This window comes from Salvelinus alpinus, chromosome 14, assembly GCF_045679555.1.
Source record: "Salvelinus alpinus chromosome 14, SLU_Salpinus.1, whole genome shotgun sequence".
NCBI lineage: Eukaryota > Metazoa > Chordata > Actinopteri > Salmoniformes > Salmonidae > Salvelinus > Salvelinus alpinus.
Genome location: NC_092099.1, coordinates 4,686,238 through 4,709,150, shown reverse-complemented (window position 1 = coordinate 4,709,150; position 22,913 = coordinate 4,686,238). Strand labels below are relative to the sequence as shown.

General features: G+C 43.1%; 1 protein-coding gene across 7 annotated transcripts in view; it reads right to left on the bottom strand.

Annotated features, from left to right (window-relative positions):
• Positions 1–22,913, bottom strand: part of nalcn (sodium leak channel, non-selective) — a 294,913-nt gene that overhangs the window by 45,971 nt on the left and 226,029 nt on the right. For all 7 annotated transcript variants that reach the window (XM_071341958.1, XM_071341956.1, XM_071341957.1 and 4 more), the window contains 2 exons: positions 1,006–1,142; positions 283–424 (listed from right to left, as the gene is read on the bottom strand). In XM_071341958.1, coding sequence (XP_071198059.1) covers positions 283–424; positions 1,006–1,142 — 279 coding nt within the window. The remainder of the gene's footprint in view (positions 1–282; positions 425–1,005; positions 1,143–22,913) is intronic.

The following is a 22,913-nucleotide window of genomic DNA, read 5'->3' as shown; positions in this document are numbered from 1 at the left end:
TGTTATCACTATGGTAAACACTATGTTTTTTGTGTGTGTGTGTGTGTGTGTGTGTATGAGAGGCAGAACGATTGTGTGTACCTTCTGGCTTAAGGTCAATGTACTTGTTGTGAAGCGTGGTGGAGTGTGTATGCCTGCGTGCATATGGTGTGTATGTGAGAGAGAGAGACCGTGTGTGTACCTTCTGGCTTCTGGTTCATGTTTTAGTTGTGGATTGTTGGAGTGTGTGTTTGTGTGTGTGCGCGTGTGCGCGACTGTGTGTTTGCGTGCATGTGTGTATACCTTCTGGTCGATGTATTTGTTGTCTTCTATGGCGGATCGCTTGGAATGGTCACAGGAAGAGGACGATGCAGAAGGAAGGCGGCGGAACAGACAGCTGGTGTCCTGCTGCTGCCGATCGATGAACTGCTTCATGAAACTCTCCCTGTCACACACAGAAACACATTCCGGACCGACTGGTTATTGTGACAAAGTGATGGGCTGGAGAGAGAGGGAGTTCTGCGAGAGGGTAGGGCCCAGCTGTGCACTAATCAGCTTCTTAAACATGAAACGTATTGCTGTAGCATCGTATTGCATCATCCTAGAAGGGTTACAGTTCAGTATTCCAACCTGTAGAAACAAGGCTTCTACTATGAGGAAATGCCCTAATTATAGTCCTATACAGGGTGGCTGCTAGCTGCTATTATTGTGGATTGAAAACCTACCAAGGGGTTTTTGTGGTGATACAGTATTTCAGAGAAACCGCAGATACAAAATTGGAAGTGTTGGAGGCTATCATAAACCAACTTGCCCTTTTCTGAGGGAGAGAGACATGACAAACGAGAAGGATTGCATTATCGACCAGGAACATGCAAGTAAGCATTTCGTTGGACGATGTGTACCCCGTACATACAACTAATAACACTTGAAACTAATCTTAAACTATAAAGAATGTGTTGACCTGAACCCGGGTCAGAGAAGTTCTGTCCTTTCTTGTGTCCCCCTGATGTATCCCAGTTAGGGTACCTGATTCTGGGCACAGTGAAATCAGAAGGCAGCTTGGAGATCTTGACCATCTGGGGGCGATTAGGAAACTTCTCAAAGATCCTTAGACGGAGGGGAAGCTTCTCCTTGGTATCTGCGTTCGCCTCACTTTGCTTCAGCTACAGGAAGAGAGAGAATGGAAATTAGATTTAGGGACGGAGACGGGGGAAATAAGTAGACTTGGCATAGGGATAGAGAGAGGGAAAGTGGTCTGCAAAGAGGGAGAGAGTAGACTCAGCTGCAGAGAGAGAGATTGACATCTCATGTAGCTCAGGCGAGAGGGATAGTGACTTTGCAGTAAAAGGAGAGCGGGATACAGTACACTTTGATTTGTCATAGAGAGACAGAGAAATATACTTCACTCGGAGAGGATTTACACGTTCTTATAGCTTTTGTTGGTTTAGAGAAATGGTATGGTAGTTTTTCACAACAGTTGAGAAATACAATGATCCATGGGTAAGACAAAGGTGAGGGATGGGAACATAGATGTCTGGCTCTAGAGAGTGCTTTTAATCCAGGACTTAATCTGTGTTGCAAAACCAGCCTACTGTGTAAGTGTTACTAAAACGTTTGGTTCTCACAGATAGACCAGTGTTCTAGTAGGCTTTTCCTAACAGCTGGTCCCTGACTTGTCTCCTATAACGACAGGTCCCAGATCTGGTCTTAGGTGACAATGCACCATATATCTTCCATTCCCATGTCCCATTCAAGCCTTTTCAGGTGACTGATTTAAGATGATAAAAAACAATATCAAATGCATTTCCTATCTCTATATTGTATTTTACACTAAATCTGTATTTTATACTTCTACAATAATGTATCAATTCACATCATGTTTGGCAACTAGTAAGTCCCATTAATACAATATAGTGAGAATTTACATACTTTCACATGCCTTTCATTAACTTGTATTAGCATATTATGGTCAAGATCAATGATTGAAAAAGTAAATATTAAATGTAGGTAGAGAATGGATGTATCAAATGGATGGGTGGGACTTCTGGAGACTGATTAAGTTCCCCCAGACACTGATCTAAGGGCAATGTTGTATAAGGTCCTGATTGGGGAGGGTAAACTGATCCTAGATCTCTGGTTTTGGGCAGCTTCTACCAAGAGTGGAATTTCTCTGTGGTGTCAGGGTGCAGTTGTACAGTTCTGCCTGTAGATGGCAGCCACACTCTTGCAGTCACACACACACACACACACACAGACACACACACACACACACACACACACACATACAAACACAAGCACACACATACAAACACACACACACGCACACACACGCACACACACACAATACTTCTACAGCTTGGTGGTGTTCAACTTTGATGAAGTGGGTTTTGGAGGATTTTGGTTTGGGGCTGAGAGTACACACACACACACACACACACACGCACGCACGCACATGCACGCACGTACGCACGCACGCACTCCTACAAACCAATCTGTGAAAACCTACTTACGTTTGAAAAAAGAAGAATGAAGGAAGCAATGAAAAGGAAAAAGAAAAACAGATTATATTGGAATGGCTTATGCAAGAAGCCACACTGAACAAAATATGTATGCACACACAAGCCTGCACAAGGAAGTACAGACCAGCCAAATAAAAAAACATTACAAATGAATGGGGGAAATTGTATCAATAGACATTAATTTAATTCCATACGAGAGAAGCTGATAAAAATTCCATGAGTGGAATTCTTCTGTCTGGGAGACTGGAGGTCAAGCAAGTTTGGTCGGACGGTGAATGAGGGCTTATCATTCTGGGCATAAAAACAGCATCCACCACTGTCTCATTTGTGCATGTGTGCGTGTGTGTGTGTATCGGTTTGTCTGTCTATCTCTCTCTCTGTTTGTCTGTCTATCTGTCTATCAAAATAGACATAAATGTAGTGGAAATCTGTCTATCCACACCTTCTGCCTGATTTGAACTTGGTACTGTAAACTTGGTAACTTGCTACTGTCTGCTTTAGCCCCGCGGTTATTGCAGAAGTTGTGTTTAACACACTGTGAGAAGAAAAAAAAAGTCATGCAATGATAATTATTGCGCGCACACACACACACACACACACACACACACACACACACACACACACACACACACACACACACACACACACACACACACACACACACACACACACACACACACACACACACACACACACACACACACACACACTTCATTCCTAATAAGACTACCAGAAGGTAAGGAGAGATAAAGACAGACAGAGGAAGTATTCCGATCCTCAAGTTCATTGGTGTTTGGTGGAACTACCTGGTTTTGCATGGATCTAAGATCTGGATCTAAGGTTCTCTTAGTCGGATGGAAGCCTATGGGCCTGGGAGCATAGAATTACATATTAAAATGGATTAGGATCTCTGTGGCTAGCAGTGTTTGAGCTAAAAGGGAATACCATTGATCCCTCTCATCAATACCTTGTCAAGAAAACAGGGGTGGCTCCATACCTTCTCACTGTGCTACATACAGCCTGTACTGCACTGTAGTGCACCTTTTGTAGAGTTTGCTCTAGTGAAGAGTGAAAATGGAATATGTTATTGGCAAAAGGCCAGAACCAATGGCACCAACTACACAGACAATCACACACACAGTTGAGACAATTCATTGGTTGAATGATTTACCTGTTACTTGTGTAAATTCTGCCATATGTCACAAATTCAATGTTTCCAAGAATGCTAAATTCGGTGACATGAGAACATACACTGCATGACCAAAAGTATGTGCACACCTGCTAGTTAAACATCTCATTCCAAAATCATGGACATTAATATCGAGTTGGTCCCCCCTTTGATCCTATAACAGCCTTCGGGGAAGGCTTTTCACTAGATGTTGGAACATTGCTGTGGGGACTTGCTTCCATTCAGCCACAAGAGCATTAGTGAGGTTGGGCACTTATGTTGGGGGATTAGGCCTGGCTTGCAGTCGGCGTTCCAATACATCCCAAAGGGATGAAATGGGATGTATTGGGGTTGAGGTCAGGGCTCTGTGCAGACCAGTCAAGTTCTTCCACACCGATCTCGACAAACCATTTCTGTATGGATCTCGCTTAGTGAGGTCATTGTCATGCTGAAACTTGTTGGAAAGGCATCATCTTATGACGACGCCATGTTGAAGTCACTGAGCTCTTCAATAAGGCTATTCTACTGTCAATGTTTCCCTATGGAGATTGCATGGCTGTGTGCTCAATGTTATACACCTGTCAGCATACGAGTGTGGCTGAAATAGCCAAATCCACTAATTTGAAGGGATGTCCACAAACATGTGTATATATACACTGCTCAAAAAAATAAAGGGAACACTTAAACAACACAATGTAACTCCAAGTCAATCACACTTCTGTGAAATCAAACTGTCCACATAGGAAGCAACACTGATTGACAATAAATTTCACATGCTGTTGTGCAAATGGAATAGACAAAAGGTGGAAATTATAGGCAATTAGCAAGACACCCCCAAAAAAGGAGTGATTCTGCAGGTGGTGACCACAGACAACTTCTCAGTTCCTATGCTTCCTGGCTGATGTTTTGGTCACTTTTGAATGCTGGCGGTGCTCTCACTCTAGTGGTAGCATGAGACGGAGTCTACAACCCTACAAAAAAGTCTACAAAGTGGCTCAGGTAGTGCAGTTCATCCAGGATGGCACATCAATGCGAGCTGTGGCAAAAAGGTTTGCTGTGTCTGTCAGCGTAGTGTCCAGATCATGGAGGCGCTACCAGGAGACAGGCCAGTACATCAGGAGACGTGGAGGAGGCCGTAGGAGGGCAACAACCCAGCAGCAGGACCGCTACCTCCGCCTTTGTGCAAGGAGGTGCACTGCCAGAGCCCTGCAAAATGACCTCCAGCAGGCCACAAATGTGCATGTGTCAGCATATGGTCTCACAAAGGGTCTGAGGATCTCATCTCGGTACCTAATGGCAGTCAGGCTACCTCTGGCGAGCACATGGAGGCCTGTGCGGCCCCACAAAGAAATGCCACCCCACACCAGACTGACCCACAGCCAAACCGGTCATGCTGGAGGATGTTGCAGGCAGCAGAACGTTCTCCACGGCGTCTCCAGACTCTGTCACGTCTGTCACATGTGCTCATGTGCTCAGTGTGAACCTGCTTTCATCTGTGAAGAGCACAGGGCGCCAGTGGCGAATTTGCCAATCTTGGTGTTCTCTGGCAAATGCCAAACGTCCTGCACGGTGCTGGGCTGTAAGCACAACCCCCACCTGTGGATGTCGGGCCCTCATTACCACCCTCATGGAGTCTGTTTCTGACCGTTTGAGCAGACACATGCACATTTGTGGCCTGCTGGAGGTCATTTTGCAGGGCTCTGGCAGTGCACCTCCTTGCACAAAGGCGGAGGTAGCGGTCCTGCTGCTGGGTTGTTGCCCTCCTACGGCCTCCTCCACGTCTCCTGATGTACTGGCCTGTCTCCTGGTAGCGCCTCCATGCTCTGGACACTACGCTGACAGACACAGCAAACTTTTTTGCCACACCTCGCATTGATGTGCCATCCTGGATGAACTGCACTACCTGAGCCACTTGTGTGGGTTGTAGACTCCGTCTCATGCTACCACTAGAGTGAGAGCACCGTCAGCATTCAAAAGTGACCAAAACAGGAACTGAGAAGTTGTTTGTGGTCACCACCTGCAGAATCACTCCTTTTTTGGGGGTGTCTTGCTAATTGCCTATAATTTCCACCTTTTGTCTATTCCATTTGCACAACAGCATGTGAAATGTATTGTCAATCAGTGTTGCTTCCTAAGTGGACAGTTTGATTTCATAGAAGTGTGATTGACTTGGAGTTACATTGTGTTGTTTAAGTGTTCCCTTTATTTTTTTGAGCAGTGTATATAGTGTAACTCAACCTCAAGGCACTCAAGGGTTGTTCAACAAACTTCTAAAAGTGGTCGAGTTTACTAAGAGAAACGTACAGAAATGCTGCAGTATTCTGTAACAGTCCAGTGCATTTACACACAGACACACACACAAGCATGCACACACATACACAAGCGAACGTGCACCCGCACATACACACACAGTGTATTGTTTCAAAACGGGGTTAGTTTGGAGCTCCCTGGTCCCGCAGACTTAATCAATGAGCCAAGCTCAGTGGGACGTATAGAACTGTTATGGCTCGACACCCCTCTCTGCTCTAGCTTCCCATCACTGATACAGGAACTCTTTCTCTACCGTTCTTCCTCTCTATATCCCCATCCCTCACTCTCTGCACAATCTCTCTCTCTCTATTCAATTGAAGGTCTTTACTGGCATGGGAAACACATGTTAACATTGCCAAAGCAAGGGAACTAGATGATAAACGAAAGTGAAATAAACAAAAAACGAACAGTAAACATTACACTCACAAAAGTTCCAAAAGAATAAAGATATTACAAATGTAATATTAAGTGCAAATAGTTAAAGTACAAAGGGGAAAATAAATAAACATAAATATGGGTTGTATTTATGATGGTGTTTGTTCTTCACTGGTTGCCCTTTTCTTGTGGCAACAGGTCACAAATATTGCTGCTGTGATGGCACACTGTGGTATTTCCTCAATAGATATGAGGGTTTATCAAAATTGGGTTCATTTTCAAATTCTCTGTGTATCTGTGTAAAATGAGGGAAATATGTGTCTCTAATATGGTCATACATTTGTCCGGAGGTTAGGAAGTGCAGCTTAGTTTCCACCTCATAGCCCGTCTTCTCCATTCTGCCTATGGCGGCCTTTATCAATAGCAAGGTTATGCACACTGTACATAGTCAAAGCTTTCTTTAAGTTTGGGTCAGTCACAGTGGTCAGGTATTCTGCCACAGTGTACTCTCTGTTTAGGGCCAAATAGCATTGTAGTTTGCTCAGTTGTTTTGTTAATTCTTTCCAATGTACCAAGTAATTCTCTTTTTGTTTTCTCATGATTTGGTTTGGTCTAATTGTGTTGCTATCCTGTGGCTCTGTGTGGTCTGTTTGTGATTGTGAACAGAGCTCCAGGGCCAGCTTGCTTTGGGGTCTCTTCTCCTGGTTCATCTCTCTGTAGGTGATGGCTTTGTTAAGGAAGGTTTGGGAAACGCTTCCTCTTAGGTGGTTGTAGAATTTAACGGGTCTTTTCTGGATTTTGATAACTAGCGGGTATCGGCCTAATTCTGCTCTGCATGCATTATTTGGTGTTTACGTTGTACACTGAGGATATTTTTTGCAGAATTCTGTATGCAGAGTGTCAATTTAATGTTTGTCCCATTTTGGGCATTTTTGGTTGGTGAGCGGACCCCAGACCTCACAACCATAAAGGTAAATGGGTTCTATAACTGATTAAAGTATTTTTAGCCAGATCCTACTGTCATGACGTTGGCCTGAGACACGACACTACTGTAATTGGTTTGTCAAATGTTATGTTCCCTTTGATGGCATAGAAGGCCTTTTTGCCTTGTCTCTCAGCTTGTTCACAGCTTTGTGGAAGTTACCTGTGGCTCTGATGTTTAGGCCGAGGTATGTATAGTTTTTTGTGTGCTCTAGAGCAACGGTGTCTAGATGGAATTTGTATTTGTGGTCCTGGCAACTGGAACTTTTTTGGAACACCATCATTTTTGTCTTACTGACATTTACTGTCAGGGCTCAGGTCTGACAGAATCTGTGCAGAAGATCTAGGTGCTGCTGTAGGCCCTCCGTGGTTGGGGACAGAAGCACCCGATCATCAGCAAACAGTAGACATTTGACTTCAAATTCTAGTAGGGTGAGGCCGGGTGCTGCAGACTGTTCTAGTGCCATGCCAATTCGTTGATATATATGTTGAAGAAGGTGGGGCTTAAGCTGCATCCCTGTCTCACTCCACGGCCCTGCGGAAAGAAATGCATGGGTCTTTTGCCAATTTTGTGTACATGGATTTTATAATGTAGGGGTGGGTGTGGGGCTTAAGCTGCATCCCTGTCTCACCCCCCGGCCCTGCGGAAAGAAATGTGTGCGTTTTTTGCCAATTTTGTGTACATGGATTTTATAATGTTGTTTGTTTTTCCCCCAACACCACTTTCCATCAATTTGTATAGCAGACCCTCATGCCAAATTGAGTTGAGATACTTTGCCTTTGTTTTGGTTTGTTTGTAATTTAGGGTGTGCAGGGTGAATAAATGGTCTTTGGTAAAAAGTCAATTTGTTTTCACTGAGGAAATGTACGAGTCTCCTGTTAATGACAATGCAGAGGATTTTCCCAAGGTCGACACATATCTCACGGTAGTTATTGGGGTCAAATTTGTTTAAAAAATTGTGGATTGGGGAGGGATCAGTCCTTGGTTCAAAATATTGGGGAAGTCGCCAGAGCCAAGGATGATGTTAAAGAGTTTAAGTATAGCCACTCTCTCTCTCTCTCTCTCTCTCTCTCTCTCTCTCTCTCTCTCTCTGTCTCACTCTCATTTCTACCCACCCCCTAAACTATGCCTGACTTTTATAGAGAGAGAGAGGTTCAACATGCAGGCACTTCATTTCACCTCAGGACAACACAAGTAGAGTTATTATATCATTGAGAGAGTTCTATGAGTTATCCAACTTGAGTATAGTGTTTTCTGTATACAGCGAAATGGACCGACAATATAGGGTATTTTCTTCTTGGAGGACCACTTGCATTACAACTAGCTCTTGGAAACGGACTAAATTAGTGTCAGCCCACAGACCTGACAATCACTAGTCTAGGAATGGCCTTTAAGTAAGATGGCAAAATGACTGAGAGCTATGTACAGTGTCATACCATCTTGTTCCAAATCCAGATAACATAGTATTGATACCCAAGCCTACGATACAATCTGTTATGTATTTTAGTACTGTCAGAGGTTTGAATCCCACGTATAGGTAAACAGAGGTTCACATGTACATAGAGGTTTTAGCAAACGGTAAAACGGTAAATCCCTATCTGCTAATGTAATGGACCTTCTGCTCAGTCAGGACATTTTGTGTGTTATCGATCACAAAATGTCCTGACCGACTACTTTCACTGGCTCAGGTGGAGAGCACACACACCAGCACAATCCACTGGATATCGATTGCTGGCTTTACATGATCTCAACCTATGGAGTAATCCGACATGGGACAATAAGAGGGGGACGCGTGTGTGTGTGGACTTGTATCATCGTGGGTACCATTTTAGGATTAGGGGTTAGGTTTAGGGCTAGGGTTACAATTAGGGTCAGGATTATGGTAAAGGTTAGGGGTTAGGTTTAGGGGTAAGGGTTAGGGAAAAATAATTTTGAATATAATGTACACTACCGTTCAAAAGTTTGGGGTCACTTAGAAATGTCCTTGTTTTTGAAAGAAAAGCAAATTGCATCAGCATTTGTGTGTTCGATTACAGGCTCAAAATGGCCAGAAACAAAGACCTTTCTTCTGAAACTCGTCAGTCTATTCTTGTTTGCAGAAATTAAGGCTATTCCATGCGAGAAATTGCCAAGAAACTGAAGATCTCGTACAATGCTGTGTACTACTCCCGTCACAGAATAGCGTAAACTGGCTCTAACCAGAACAGAGGAGTGGGAGGCCCCGGTGCAAAACTGAGCAAGAGAACAAGTACATTAGAGTGTCTAGTTTGAGAAACAGACACCTCACAAGTCCTCAACTGGCAGCTTCATTAAATAGTACCCACAAAACACCAGTCTCAACGTCAACAGTGAAAAGACGACTCGGGGATGCTGGCCTTCTAGGTAGAGTTACAAAGAAAAAGCCATATCTCAAACTGGCCAATAAAAAGAAAAGATTAAGATGGGCAAAATAACACAGACACTGGACAGAGGAAGATTGGAAAAAAGTGTTATGGACAGACAAATCTAAGTTTGAGGTGTTCGGATCACAAAGAAAAACATTTGTGAAACACAGAAAAAATTTAAAGATGCTGGAGGGGGTGCTTGATGCCATCTGTCAAGCATGGTGGAGGCAATGTGATGGTCTGGGGATGCTTTGGTGGTGGTAAAGTGGGATATTTGTACAGGGTAGAAGGGATCTTGAAGAAGGAAGGCTATCAGTCCATTTTGCAACGCCATGCCATACCCTGTGGACGTTGGTTAATTGGAGCCAATTTCCTCCTACAACAGGACAATGACCCAAAGCACAGATCCAAACTATGCAAGATCTATTTAGGGAAGAAGCAGTAAGCTGGTATTCTATCTATAATGGAGTGGGCAGCACAGTCACCAGATCTCAACCCTATTGCGCTGTTGTGGGAGCAGCTTGACCGTATGGTACGTAAGAAGTGCCCATGAAGCCAATCCAACTTGTGGGAGGTGCTTCAGGAAGCATGGGGTGAAATCTCTACAGATTACCTGAACAATTTGACAAGTAGAATGCCAAAGGTCGACGAAAGCAAAGTTTGAAGGACACAATTATTATTACAATTAAACATCATTATATATAACCTTGTCTACGTCTTGACTATATTTCCTATTCATTTTGCAACTCATTTCATGTATGTTTTCATGGAAAACAATGACATTTCTAAGTAACTCCAAACTTTTGAACAGTAGTGTATAAATACATTTTAAGTTCACACAACGATAGTAAAACATATGCATTGTGTGTGTGCGTGTGTATGTGTGTGCACATCAGGTGGAAAATGACAGCCTCCTCTCATTGAAGCCACAAAGTTCAAGGCCGAATGCGCTACTGCAGACATTGTTTGCAGAAAACAGGATCCCCCGTTATAATGAATGGGAAAATTACAATTTTCGTGGTCAATCTTCATGTACTTTTGAAGTCAGAAGTTTACATACACCTTAGCCAAATACATTTAAACTCAGTTTCTCACAATTCCTGACATTTAATCCTCGTAAAAATTCCCTGTTTTAGGTCAGATAGGATCACCACTTTATTTTAAGAATGTGAAATGTCAGAAGATTTGTAGAGAGCAAGATTTAATTCAGCTTTTATTTATTTCATCACATTCCCAGTGGGTCAGAAGTTTACATACATTCAATTAGTATTTGGTAACATTGCCTTAAAATTGTTGAACTTGGGTCAAACGTTTCGGGTAGCCTTCCACAAGTTTCCCACAATAAGTTGGGCGAATTTTGGCCCATTCCTCCTGACAGAGCTGGGTTAACTGATTCAGGTTTGTATGCTTCTTGCTCACACACACTTTTTCGGTTCTGCCCACAAATCTTCTATACGATTGAGGTCAGGACTTTGTGATGGCCACTCCAATACCTTGACTTTGTTGTCCTTAAGCCATTTTGCCACAACTTTGGTCATTGTCCATTTGGAAGACCCATTTGCGACCAAGCTTTAACTTCCTGACTGATGTCTTGAGATGTTGCTTCAATATATCCACATAATTTTCCTACCTCATGATGCCATCTATTTTGTGAAGTGCACCAGTCCCTCCTGCAACAAAGCACCCCACAACACAATGCTCCCACCCCCGTGCTTCACGGTTGGGATGGTGTTCTTCGGCATGCAAGCATCCCCCTTTTTCCTCCAAACATAACAATGGTCATTATGACCAAACAGTTCTATTTTTGTTTCGTCAGACCAGAGAACATTTCTCCAAAAAGTATGATCTTTATCCACATGTGCAGTTGCAAACCGTAGTCTGGCTTTTTTTATGGCGGTTTTGGAGCAGTGGCTTCTTCCTTGCTGAGCGGCCTTTCAGGTTATGTCGATATAGGACTCGTTTTACTGTGCATATAGATACTTTTGTACCTGTTTCCTCCAGCATCTTCACAAGGTCCTTTGCTGTTTTTCTGGGATTGATTTGCACTTTTCGCAACAAAGTACATTCATCTCTAGGAGACAGAACGCATCTCCTTCCTGAGCGGTATGATGGCTGCGTGGTCCCATGGTGTTTACACTTGCGTACTATTGTTTGTACAGATGAACGTGGTACCTTCCGGCATTTGGAAATTGCTCCCAAGGATGAACCAGACTATTGGAGGTCTACAATTTTTTGAATTCGAAGAATGAGGTATGCTACAACAGGACTTGCTATTGTTTTGCGTCATTTCTATTTAGAAAAGACCATACGTCTTAGACCGGATATAGGAGTTTTTCCAGATTTTTGACAAAAATGGATGTCCATCCCCGGAAATCCAGACTATTTCAGGCTTGGCTGAGCTGTGCATTATAGATTTCTGGAGGTCTCGCACCATGCGTGCCATGCACACACAGAACACTGGAAATTCAGTGGTGAAACTAAGCACAAAAAGAAGTAGAGCCAAAACTGAGAGAGGTAAAAAAAACTAGTGAGTAAAATCTAATCCCAAATGTCAGTGTTAAACCAATCACAGATATCCACTGTTTAAAACATACCTCTCATTGGATATTTCCCAGCTGATTCTGTAAAGTATTACGCTTAAGAGACAGTGAACTTTAAAACCAACAAGGGAACACAGCGCTGTCTGTGTGCTTTATATCTTGACCAGATGACAAGCCTACATCAACCAAGCTGGGAGGAGATCCTCTCTGAATCAGTGTGATTAATGACATAGGAACTCACTTTGAAAGATAGTTCGTTAGGAAAAGCGCAGTGCCTTCTGAAAGTATTTATACCCCTTGACTTGAATTCAAAATGGATAAAATATCTGTAAAAAATCTCACCCATCTACACAATACCCCATTATGACAAAGCGAAAACATGTTCTTAGAAATGTTTGCACATTTACTGAAAATGAAATACAGAAATATCTCATTGACATAAGTATTCACACCCTTGAGTCAATACTTTGTACACCTTTGGCAGCAACTACAGCTGTGAGTCTTTCTGGATAAGTCTCTAAGAGCTTTCCACACCTGGATTGTGTAACATTTGCCAATTATTATTTTAAAAAGTGTTCAAACTATGTCAAATTGTTTGTTTTCATTGCTAGCTAGACCACCATTTTCAGGTCTTGCAATAGATTTTGAAGATGATTTAAGTCAAAACTGTAACTCGGCCATGCAAGAACATTCACTGTCTTCTTGGTAAGCAACTCCAGTGAGATTTGACCTTGTGTTTTAAGTTATTGTCCTTCTGAAAGGTGAATTCATCTCCCAGTGTCTGGTGTAAAGCAGACTGTAAAATGTTTTCCTCTAGAATGTTGCCTGTGCTTTGCTCCAATCCATTTATTTTTTATCCTGAAAAACTCCCCAGTTCTTAATTTAACGATTACAAGCATACCCATAACCCGCTATGCTTGAACGTATTGCATTGGATTTGCCCCAAACATAACACTTAGCCTTTTTGCAAACAGGATTAATGTTTTGGAATATTTTTATTCTGTACAGGATTCCTTTATTTCACTCTGTCAATTAGGTTAGTATTGTGGAGTAACTACAATGTTGTTGATTCATCCTCAGTTTTCTCCTGTCACAGCCATTAAACTCTGTAACTGTTTTAAAGTCACCATTGGCCCAATAGTGAAATCCCTGAGTTGTTTCCTTCCTCTGTTTCCTTCCTCTCTGGCAAATGAGTGAGGAACGACTCCTCTATCTTTGCAGTGACTGAGTGTATTGATACACCACCCAAAGTGTAAATAATAACTTCACCATGCTCAAAGGCATATTTCATGTCTGCTATTTTATTTTTACCCATCTACCAATATCTGCAATTCTTTATTTGAAATTCACTGGTCGACTTAGGGACCTTACACATCATTTTATGTGTGGGGTAGAGAGATGAGGTAGTCATTCAAAAACCATGATCAACACTATTATTGTACACTGAGTGAGTTCATGCATCTTATTATGTGACTTGTTATGCACATTATCACTCCTGATCTCCCCAAATCCGTAAAGCACGGGCACCCTCATAGATATCATCCTCACCAACCTGCCCTCCAAATACACCTCTGCCGTTTTCAACCAAGATCTCAGCGATCACTGCCTCATTGCCTGCGTCCGTAATGGGTCTGCGGTCAAACGACCACCCCTCATCACTGTCAAACGCTCCCTAAAACACTTCAGCGAGCAGGCCTTTCTAAACGACCTGGCCAGGGTATCCTGGAAGGATACTGACCTTATTCCGTCAGTAGAGGATGCCTGGTTATTCTTTAAAAGTGCTTTCCTCAAAATCTTAAATAAGCCTGCCCCTTTCAAAAAATGTAGAACCACGAACAGATATAGCCCTTGGTTCACTCCAGACCTGACTGCCCTTTACCAGCACAAAAACATAATGTGGCGTACTGCATTCCCATCGAATTGCCCCCGCGATATGCAAGTTAGTAACCAATATACACAGGCAGTTAGGAAAGCAAAGGCTAGCTTTTTCAAACAGAAATTTGCATCCTGTAGCACAAACTCCAAAAATTCTGGACACTAAAGTCCATGGAGAATAAGAGCACCTCCTCCCAGTTGCCCACTGCACTGAGGCTAGGAAACACTGTCACCACTGATAAATCTACGATGATCGAGAATTTCAATAAGCATTTTTCTACGGCTGGCCATGCTTTCCAGCTGGCTACCCCTACCCCGGTCAACAGCTCTGCACCCCCACAGCAACTTGCCCAAGCCTCCCCCATATCTCCTTTCACCCAAATACAGATAACTGATGTCCTGAAAGCTGCAAAACCTGGACCCCTACAAATCAGCTTGGCTAGACAATCTGGACCATCTCTTTCTAAAATTATTAATCGCAATTGTTGCAACCCCTATAACTAGCCTGTTCAACCTCTCTTTCGTATCGTCTGAGATCCCCCCTCTTCAAAGGGGGAGACACTCTAGACCCAAACTGTTACAGACCTATATCCATCCTACCCTGCCTTTTTAAAGTCTTCGAAAGCCAAGTGAACAAACAGATCACCGACCATTTCGAATCCCACCGTACCTTCTCCGCTATGCAATCTGGTTTCCGAGCTGGTCATGGGTGCACCTCAGCCACGCTCAAGGTCCTAAACAATATCATAACCGCCATCGATAAGAGACAATACTGTGCAGCTATATTCATCGACCTGGCCAAGGCTTTCGACTCTGTCAATCACCGCATTCTTATCGGCAGACTCAATAGCCTTGGATTCTCAAATGACTGCCTCGCCTGGTTCACTAACTACTTCTCAGATAGAGTTCAGTGTGTCAAATCAGAGGGCCTGTTGTCCGGACCTCTGGCAGTCTCTATGGGGGTGCCAGAGGGTTCAATTCTCGGGCCGACTCTTTTCTCTGTATACATCAATGATGTCGCTCTTGCTGCTGGTTATTCTCTGATCTACCTCTACACAGACGACACCATTCTGTATACTTCTGGCACTTCTTTGGACACTGTGTTAACTAACCTCCAGACGAGCTTCAATGCCATACAACTCTCCTTCCGTGGCCTCCAACTGCTCTTAAATGCAAGTAAAACTAAATGCATGCTCTTCAACCGATCGCTGCGCACACCTACCCGCCTGTCCAGCATCACTACTCTGGACGGTTCTGACTTAGAATATGTGGACAACTACAAATACCTAGGTGTCTGGTTAGACTGTAAACTCTCCTTCCAGACTCACATTAAGCATCTCCAATCCAAAATTAAATCTAGAATCGGCTTCCTATTTCGCAACAAAGCATCTTTCCCTCATGCTGCCAAACATACCCTCGTAAAACTGACTATCCTACCGATCCTTGACTTCGGCGATGTCATTTACAAAATAGCCTCCAACACTCTACTCAGCAAATTGGATGCAGTCTATCACAGTGCCATCCGTTTTGTCACCAAAGCCCCATACACTACCCACCACTGCGACCTGTATGCTCACGTTGGCTGGCCCTCGCTACATATTCGTCGCCAAACCCACTGGCTCCAGGTCATCTATAAGTCTTTGCCAGGTAAAGCCCCGCCTTATCTCAGCTTACTGGTCACCATAGCAGCACCCACCCATCCTCCAGCATGACCGGTTTGGCTGTGGGTCAGTCTGGTGTGGGGTGGCATTTCTTTGTGGGGCCGCACAGGCCTCCATGTGCTCGCCAGAGGTAGCCTGACTGCCATTAGGTACCGAGATGAGATCCTCAGACCCTTTGTGAGACCATATGCTGACACATGCACATTTGTGGCCTGCTGGAGGTCATTTTGCAGGGCTCTGGCAGTGCACCTCCTTGCACAAAGGCGGAGGTAGCGGTCCTGCTGCTGGGTTGTTGCCCTCCTACGGCCTCCTCCACGTCTCCTGATGTACTGGCCTGTCTCCTGGTAGCGCCTCCATGCTCTGGACACTACGCTGACAGACACAGCAAACTTTTTTGCCACACCTCGCATTGATGTGCCATCCTGGATGAACTGCACTACCTGAGCCACTTGTGTGGGTTGTAGACTCCGTCTCATGCTACCACTAGAGTGAGAGCACCGTCAGCATTCAAAAGTGACCAAAACAGGAACTGAGAAGTTGTTTGTGGTCACCACCTGCAGAATCACTCCTTTTTTGGGGGTGTCTTGCTAATTGCCTATAATTTCCACCTTTTGTCTATTCCATTTGCACAACAGCATGTGAAATGTATTGTCAATCAGTGTTGCTTCCTAAGTGGACAGTTTGATTTCATAGAAGTGTGATTGACTTGGAGTTACATTGTGTTGTTTAAGTGTTCCCTTTATTTTTTTGAGCAGTGTATATAGTGTAACTCAACCTCAAGGCACTCAAGGGTTGTTCAACAAACTTCTAAAAGTGGTCGAGTTTACTAAGAGAAACGTACAGAAATGCTGCAGTATTCTGTAACAGTCCAGTGCATTTACACACAGACACACACACAAGCATGCACACACATACACAAGCGAACGTGCACCCGCACATACACACACAGTGTATTGTTTCAAAACGGGGTTAGTTTGGAGCTCCCTGGTCCCGCAGACTTAATCAATGAGCCAAGCTCAGTGGGACGTATAGAACTGTTATGGCTCGACACCCCTCTCTGCTCTAGCTTCCCATCACTGATACAGGAACTCTTTCTCTACCGTTCTTCCTCTCTATATCCCCATCCCTCACTCTCTGCACAATCTCTCTCTCTCTATTCAATTGAAGGTCTTTACTGGCATGGGAAACACATGTTAACATTGCCAAAGCAAGGGAACTAGATGATAAACGAAAGTGAAATAAACAAAAAACGAACAGTAAACATTACACTCACAAAAGTTCCAAAAGAATAAAGATATTACAAATGTAATATTAAGTGCAAATAGTTAAAGTACAAAGGGGAAAATAAATAAACATAAATATGGGTTGTATTTATGATGGTGTTTGTTCTTCACTGGTTGCCCTTTTCTTGTGGCAACAGGTCACAAATATTGCTGCTGTGATGGCACACTGTGGTATTTCCTCAATAGATATGAGGGTTTATCAAAATTGGGTTCATTTTCAAATTCTCTGTGTATCTGTGTAAAATGAGGGAAATATGTGTCTCTAATATGGTCATACATTTGTCCGGAGGTTAGGAAGTGCAGCTTAGTTTCCACCTCATAGCCCGTCTTCTCCATTCTGCCTATGGCGGCCTTTATCAATAGCAAGGTTATGCACACTGTACATAGTCAAAGCTTTCTTTAAGTTTGGGTCAGTCACAGTGGTCAGGTATTCTGCCACAGTGTACTCTCTGTTTAGGGCCAAATAGCATTGTAGTTTGCTCAGTTGTTTTGTTAATTCTTTCCAATGTACCAAGTAATTCTCTTTTTGTTTTCTCATGATTTGGTTTGGTCTAATTGTGTTGCTATCCTGTGGCTCTGTGTGGTCTGTTTGTGATTGTGAACAGAGCTCCAGGGCCAGCTTGCTTTGGGGTCTCTTCTCCTGGTTCATCTCTCTGTAGGTGATGGCTTTGTTAAGGAAGGTTTGGGAAACGCTTCCTCTTAGGTGGTTGTAGAATTTAACGGGTCTTTTCTGGATTTTGATAACTAGCGGGTATCGGCCTAATTCTGCTCTGCATGCATTATTTGGTGTTTACGTTGTACACTGAGGATATTTTTTGCAGAATTCTGTATGCAGAGTGTCAATTTAATGTTTGTCCCATTTTGGGCATTTTTGGTTGGTGAGCGGACCCCAGACCTCACAACCATAAAGGTAAATGGGTTCTATAACTGATTAAAGTTTTTTTAGCCAGATCCTACTGTCATGACGTTGGCCTGAGACACGACACTACTGTAATTGGTTTGTCAAATGTTATGTTCCCTTTGATGGCATAGAAGGCCTTTTTGCCTTGTCTCTCAGCTTGTTCACAGCTTTGTGGAAGTTACCTGTGGCTCTGATGTTTAGGCCGAGGTATGTATAGTTTTTTGTGTGCTCTAGAGCAACGGTGTCTAGATGGAATTTGTATTTGTGGTCCTGGCAACTGGAACTTTTTTGGAACACCATCATTTTTGTCTTACTGACATTTACTGTCAGGGCTCAGGTCTGACAGAATCTGTGCAGAAGATCTAGGTGCTGCTGTAGGCCCTCCGTGGTTGGGGACAGAAGCACCCGATCATCAGCAAACAGTAGACATTTGACTTCAAATTCTAGTAGGGTGAGGCCGGGTGCTGCAGACTGTTCTAGTGCCATGCCAATTCGTTGATATATATGTTGAAGAAGGTGGGGCTTAAGCTGCATCCCTGTCTCACTCCACGGCCCTGCGGAAAGAAATGCATGGGTCTTTTGCCAATTTTGTGTACATGGATTTTATAATGTAGGGGTGGGTGTGGGGCTTAAGCTGCATCCCTGTCTCACCCCCCGGCCCTGCGGAAAGAAATGTGTGCGTTTTTTGCCAATTTTGTGTACATGGATTTTATAATGTTGTTTGTTTTTCCCCCAACACCACTTTCCATCAATTTGTATAGCAGACCCTCATGCCAAATTGAGTTGAGATACTTTGCCTTTGTTTTGGTTTGTTTGTAATTTAGGGTGTGCAGGGTGAATAAATGGTCTTTGGTAAAAAGTCAATTTGTTTTCACTGAGGAAATGTACGAGTCTGCTGTTAATGACAATGCAGAGGATTTTCCCAAGGTCGACACATATCTCACGGTAGTTATTGGGGTCAAATTTGTTTAAAAAATTGTGGATTGGGGAGGGATCAGTCCTTGGTTCAAAATATTGGGGAAGTCGCCAGAGCCAAGGATGATGTTAAAGAGTTTAAGTATAGCCACTCTCTCTCTCTCTCTCTCTCTCTCTCTCTCTCTCTCTCTCTCTCTGTCTCACTCTCATTTCTACCCACCCCCTAAACTATGCCTGACTTTTATAGAGAGAGAGAGGTTCAACATGCAGGCACTTCATTTCACCTCGGGACAACACAAGTAGAGTTATTATATCATTGAGAGAGTTCTATGAGTTATCCAACTTGAGTATAGTGTTTTCTGTATACAGCGAAATGGACCGACAATATAGGGTATTTTCTTCTTGGAGGACCACTTGCATTACAACTAGCTCTTGGAAACGGACTAAATTAGTGTCAGCCCACAGACCTGACAATCACTAGTCTAGGAATGGCCTTTAAGTAAGATGGCAAAATGACTGAGAGCTATGTACAGTGTCATACCATCTTGTTCCAAATCCAGATAACATAGTATTGATACCCAAGCCTACGATACAATCTGTTATGTATTTTAGTACTGTCAGAGGTTTGAATCCCACGTATAGGTAAACAGAGGTTCACATGTACATAGAGGTTTTAGCAAACGGTAAAACGGTAAATCCCTATCTGCTAATGTAATGGACCTTCTGCTCAGTCAGGACATTTTGTGTGTTATCGATCACAAAATGTCCTGACCGACTACTTTCACTGGCTCAGGTGGAGAGCACACACACCAGCACAATCCACTGGATATCGATTGCTGGCTTTACATGATCTCAACCTATGGAGTAATCCGACATGGGACAATAAGAGGGGGACGCGTGTGTGTGTGGACTTGTATCATCGTGGGTACCATTTTAGGATTAGGGGTTAGGTTTAGGGCTAGGGTTACAATTAGGGTCAGGATTATGGTAAAGGTTAGGGGTTAGGTTTAGGGGTAAGGGTTAGGGAAAAATAATTTTGAATATAATGTACACTACCGTTCAAAAGTTTGGGGTCACTTAGAAATGTCCTTGTTTTTGAAAGAAAAGCAAATTGCATCAGCATTTGTGTGTTCGATTACAGGCTCAAAATGGCCAGAAACAAAGACCTTTCTTCTGAAACTCGTCAGTCTATTCTTGTTTGCAGAAATTAAGGCTATTCCATGCGAGAAATTGCCAAGAAACTGAAGATCTCGTACAATGCTGTGTACTACTCCCGTCACAGAATAGCGTAAACTGGCTCTAACCAGAACAGAGGAGTGGGAGGCCCCGGTGCAAAACTGAGCAAGAGAACAAGTACATTAGAGTGTCTAGTTTGAGAAACAGACACCTCACAAGTCCTCAACTGGCAGCTTCATTAAATAGTACCCACAAAACACCAGTCTCAACGTCAACAGTGAAAAGACGACTCGGGGATGCTGGCCTTCTAGGTAGAGTTACAAAGAAAAAGCCATATCTCAAACTGGCCAATAAAAAGAAAAGATTAAGATGGGCAAAAGAACACAGACACTGGACAGAGGAAGATTGGAAAAAAGTGTTATGGACAGACAAATCTAAGTTTGAGGTGTTCGGATCACAAAGAAAAACATTTGTGAAACACAGAAAAAATTTAAAGATGCTGGAGGGGGTGCTTGATGCCATCTGTCAAGCATGGTGGAGGCAATGTGATGGTCTGGGGATGCTTTGGTGGTGGTAAAGTGGGATATTTGTACAGGGTAGAAGGGATCTTGAAGAAGGAAGGCTATCAGTCCATTTTGCAACGCCATGCCATACCCTGTGGACGTTGGTTAATTGGAGCCAATTTCCTCCTACAACAGGACAATGACCCAAAGCACAGATCCAAACTATGCAAGATCTATTTAGGGAAGAAGCAGTAAGCTGGTATTCTATCTATAATGGAGTGGGCAGCACAGTCACCAGATCTCAACCCTATTGCGCTGTTGTGGGAGCAGCTTGACCGTATGGTACGTAAGAAGTGCCCATGAAGCCAATCCAACTTGTGGGAGGTGCTTCAGGAAGCATGGGGTGAAATCTCTACAGATTACCTGAACAATTTGACAAGTAGAATGCCAAAGGTCGACGAAAGCAAAGTTTGAAGGACACAATTATTATTACAATTAAACATCATTATATATAACCTTGTCTACGTCTTGACTATATTTCCTATTCATTTTGCAACTCATTTCATGTATGTTTTCATGGAAAACAATGACATTTCTAAGTAACTCCAAACTTTTGAACAGTAGTGTATAAATACATTTTAAGTTCACACAACGATAGTAAAACATATGCATTGTGTGTGTGCGTGTGTATGTGTGTGCACATCAGGTGGAAAATGACAGCCTCCTCTCATTGAAGCCACAAAGTTCAAGGCCGAATGCGCTACTGCAGACATTGTTTGCAGAAAACAGGATCCCCCGTTATAATGAATGGGAAAATTACAATTTTCGTGGTCAATCTTCATGTACTTTTGAAGTCAGAAGTTTACATACACCTTAGCCAAATACATTTAAACTCAGTTTCTCACAATTCCTGACATTTAATCCTCGTAAAAATTCCCTGTTTTAGGTCAGATAGGATCACCACTTTATTTTAAGAATGTGAAATGTCAGAAGATTTGTAGAGAGCAAGATTTAATTCAGCTTTTATTTATTTCATCACATTCCCAGTGGGTCAGAAGTTTACATACATTCAATTAGTATTTGGTAACATTGCCTTAAAATTGTTGAACTTGGGTCAAACGTTTCGGGTAGCCTTCCACAAGTTTCCCACAATAAGTTGGGTGAATTTTGGCCCATTCCTCCTGACAGAGCTGGGTTAACTGATTCAGGTTTGTATGCTTCTTGCTCACACACACTTTTTCGGTTCTGCCCACAAATCTTCTATACGATTGAGGTCAGGACTTTGTGATGGCCACTCCAATACCTTGACTTTGTTGTCCTTAAGCCATTTTGCCACAACTTTGGTCATTGTCCATTTGGAAGACCCATTTGCGACCAAGCTTTAACTTCCTGACTGATGTCTTGAGATGTTGCTTCAATATATCCACATAATTTTCCTACCTCATGATGCCATCTATTTTGTGAAGTGCACCAGTCCCTCCTGCAACAAAGCACCCCACAACACAATGCTCCCACCCCCGTGCTTCACGGTTGGGATGGTGTTCTTCGGCATGCAAGCATCCCCCTTTTTCCTCCAAACATAACAATGGTCATTATGACCAAACAGTTCTATTTTTGTTTCGTCAGACCAGAGAACATTTCTCCAAAAAGTATGATCTTTATCCACATGTGCAGTTGCAAACCGTAGTCTGGCTTTTTTTATGGCGGTTTTGGAGCAGTGGCTTCTTCCTTGCTGAGCGGCCTTTCAGGTTATGTCGATATAGGACTCGTTTTACTGTGCATATAGATACTTTTGTACCTGTTTCCTCCAGCATCTTCACAAGGTCCTTTGCTGTTTTTCTGGGATTGATTTGCACTTTTCGCAACAAAGTACATTCATCTCTAGGAGACAGAACGCATCTCCTTCCTGAGCGGTATGATGGCTGCGTGGTCCCATGGTGTTTACACTTGCGTACTATTGTTTGTACAGATGAACGTGGTACCTTCCGGCATTTGGAAATTGCTCCCAAGGATGAACCAGACTATTGGAGGTCTACAATTTTTTGAATTCGAAGAATGAGGTATGCTACAACAGGACTTGCTATTGTTTTGCGTCATTTCTATTTAGAAAAGACCATACGTCTTAGACCGGATATAGGAGTTTTTCCAGATTTTTGACAAAAATGGATGTCCATCCCCGGAAATCCAGACTATTTCAGGCTTGGCTGAGCTGTGCATTATAGATTTCTGGAGGTCTCGCACCATGCGTGCCATGCACACACAGAACACTGGAAATTCAGTGGTGAAACTAAGCACAAAAAGAAGTAGAGCCAAAACTGAGAGAGGTAAAAAAAACTAGTGAG